This window comes from Camelina sativa, chromosome 10 (assembly GCF_000633955.1).
Source record: "Camelina sativa cultivar DH55 chromosome 10, Cs, whole genome shotgun sequence".
NCBI classification, from domain to species: Eukaryota; Viridiplantae; Streptophyta; class Magnoliopsida; order Brassicales; family Brassicaceae; genus Camelina; species Camelina sativa.
The window spans coordinates 2400677-2403230 of NC_025694.1; the positions used below are offsets into that span (position 1 = coordinate 2400677).

Consider the following 2554-nt stretch of genomic DNA (forward strand, 5'->3'; position numbering starts at 1 on the left):
TTTTTTTTTTTTTTTTTTTTTTGGCACAAAGTATGTTCTTTTAGTCCTCACATAGAGTATTTTGTTATTTAAGACTTTCTTTGTCTCAAGTATTAATTAATACTAATATCTAAAATAATTTGCTTTTAAGTTATTTTAATAAATAATATATCTTCAGCAACATTAGTAATCAAACATAGCAATTTAAGATTTGCCATGGTGGCGGGTGAAGATGATTAAATGCTTTCACATACAAAAACTTAAAATGTGACTGAAGAAGTGGAGAACAAATATTCATATCCAAGGCAATTAATTTATTTAGTTCAGTAACCAATTAAGAAAGATAAGATTATTATATGTATGATTTAGTGGAAAATGAAGTCTATTACTATACACATTGTTTTAAATTAACCCTCGTAGTTAAAATAATAATCAAATCCAGTTTTAGTTTTCGACAAAATCATCATTACGAGAGAATCAAGAAAACAAAATAAATAATGACGAATGGGCTTCGGCAACAGGCCCATCAGTATAAATGGGCCCAACTAAAAATTAAGGGTGGGACTGTTAAGGATTGAGACGCCTAAAGAAAGGCTTGAGCTACTCAGGAAAGAAGTTGAAAAAATGAAGCGAGACAGGAGGTAAGTAGAAAAGCAAAGCACTTTGGAGGGTTTGAATTTTGACAGAATCGAAAATCGTCAAAGAGCCCCCCTAGAAGTTTAGAACGAGCCCAAAGGAGGAGAATTCCTCCCTTTGCTCTTTTAGTTATTTGGTATTGATTTNTTTTTTTTTTTTTTTTTTGAATCGATGGTTCGTTCTTTCAGGGTGCGATTGGCCGATTCGTCGTCAAGTGGGGAAATAAATTTTACCATCAAGTCGAGGGGAAAAAGTATACTGCTCTCGCAACACTTTTCGTCGGATTTGGTTACGGCGACATTAAGGCTGGGACTGTTAAGGATTGGCTCGAACAAGAAAAGCTTGAGCTATTCAGGAAAGAAGTTGAAAGAATGAAGCTCGAGTATGAAGCTGAAGCGAGACAGAAGGTAAGTAGAAAAGCAAAGTGTTGATGTGATTAGAGATTACTTAGGTCGATATGTTGCAATGATTGTTAGATTTTAGCCTCTAATAAGACTCTTTTAGGACACCAAATACTGTCGTTTACTACGTTGTGACTTGTGAGATTTGATTGATTGATTTTGAAGGGTTAAGTTCTGATCAGATCAGCAGTTTTGATGTTATTGTTTTCTGCCAAGTGAAGTGCTTTTCTCTCTAACCATCACGACGACTGAGAGAGTAGAGATATCTTTGTTTTTTCTTCTTCTTTTAAATGGTTTTTGGTTGGTCTTGTGTCTCAGGTGAGGAGTTTGGAAGCTGCCAATGCTAATCAGTAGAATTCGGGGAAGAATATGCAACCAGCCAGCCGCACATTCCTGTCTTTTGTGTTTTTCTCTTGTTGTTTGCATTTTGGTATTTTCTATGTTCAAGTCACATACACTTAAATTGCCATTTTATATGATGTCCACTGTTATTTTTGGGAGTCAGCCATGATGTTTAAGCTCTCTTAATTCAACTTAAATTTTGGTATGCCACTTTCGCGTCTACTATTTAGTTGTCTTCTGTTTACTCTTCTAGGCGCCTGTTTGTACTGTATTATAGATTTTTCTTTCTACAGTGTATTTATAACCTCTAGTACTTATAGCTCGATTTCAGTCTCTTGCAAGGGACATTTATACCGTCCGCAATCTCAAACGACTGCTCCATCGATTGTCCCATTTGAGAGCGGCGTGCGTGACTCCCCCGCCGTGGTTGACAAGACATTTTACTACTGACGAATCCTAAGACAGAATGGTTCTGTCTATTCGACGGCTTGCCAAATGGCTCGCCCTTGTTCGTAAAAGAAGCCGAACTACGAAGGTCGACCAGGGCTTATGGTGTGTGGCTAGATGCTCAACGGAAACTTATATACTCTCTGCTCCAAGGAGCTTCCCACCAATGTCCAAAACTGGCCAACGCGCCTCCTGAACAATATCGCTTCCTCCATCAGTCCAACATGGTAAGAATCTACGTTAGACGGAACTTCACCGGATTACACCAAACCCACATACTAGTCCAAAATAAAAGTAACATTGGATTAGACTGAATTGCTCCGCTCATGGCCTAGACTTACGCTCCTCCTTCAGTGCCTGCATTATTGCCTGCAACATAACCAAAGTTATGGTGATTTTCTTTTTCCATACTAGAAAAATAAAATTGAAATGAAAGCTAATTCTTAAAAGTAGAGAAAAAACAGAAAATAAATTGGGAATCAAACTTTTTTACTTACTTTACGATAGCGTTCAGATGTATCATACAGCTCCTTTGAAAGCTTGACGTGCTCGTTTTGCATTCTGTCTACTTTGTGCCAATGCTCTCTTCTCTTGTAAACATCTGTGAGAGTAATCAATTTGATTTTGGTAAAAATATACTAGTTAACAACAACAACAACAATAATAAACAAAAATTTCACTATTGGGATTTGAAACTGAGAACAATAATTAAAAAAAAAAAAAAAAAAAAAAAAAAAAAAAAAAAAAAA

The 2554-nt window shown here is 36.2% G+C and overlaps 1 protein-coding gene and 1 long non-coding RNA gene across 3 annotated transcripts in view; one reads left to right on the plus strand and one right to left on the minus strand.

The window, feature by feature from the left end:
* LOC104716606 lies at nucleotides 556–1527 on the plus strand. Its single transcript, XR_756114.2, has 3 exons — nucleotides 556–620; nucleotides 804–1022; nucleotides 1335–1527. It is a non-coding gene; the product is annotated as an uncharacterized LOC104716606 (long non-coding RNA).
* Nucleotides 1670–2554, minus strand: part of LOC104716607 — a 1741-nt gene continuing 856 nt past the window's right edge. Inside the window, exons 3-5 of one of the 2 annotated variants that reach the window (XR_756115.2) lie at nucleotides 2303–2406; nucleotides 2085–2174; nucleotides 1670–1997 (exon numbers count right to left, since the gene is read on the minus strand). Coding sequence is in view for 1 of the 2 variants with exons in the window: in XM_010434006.2 (XP_010432308.1) it covers nucleotides 2130–2174; nucleotides 2303–2406 (149 nt within the window). In the remaining variant the exon portion in view is untranslated. Of the gene's footprint in view, nucleotides 2175–2302; nucleotides 2407–2554 lie in introns of both variants that reach the window. The other variant, XM_010434006.2, reaches the window with a different exon arrangement.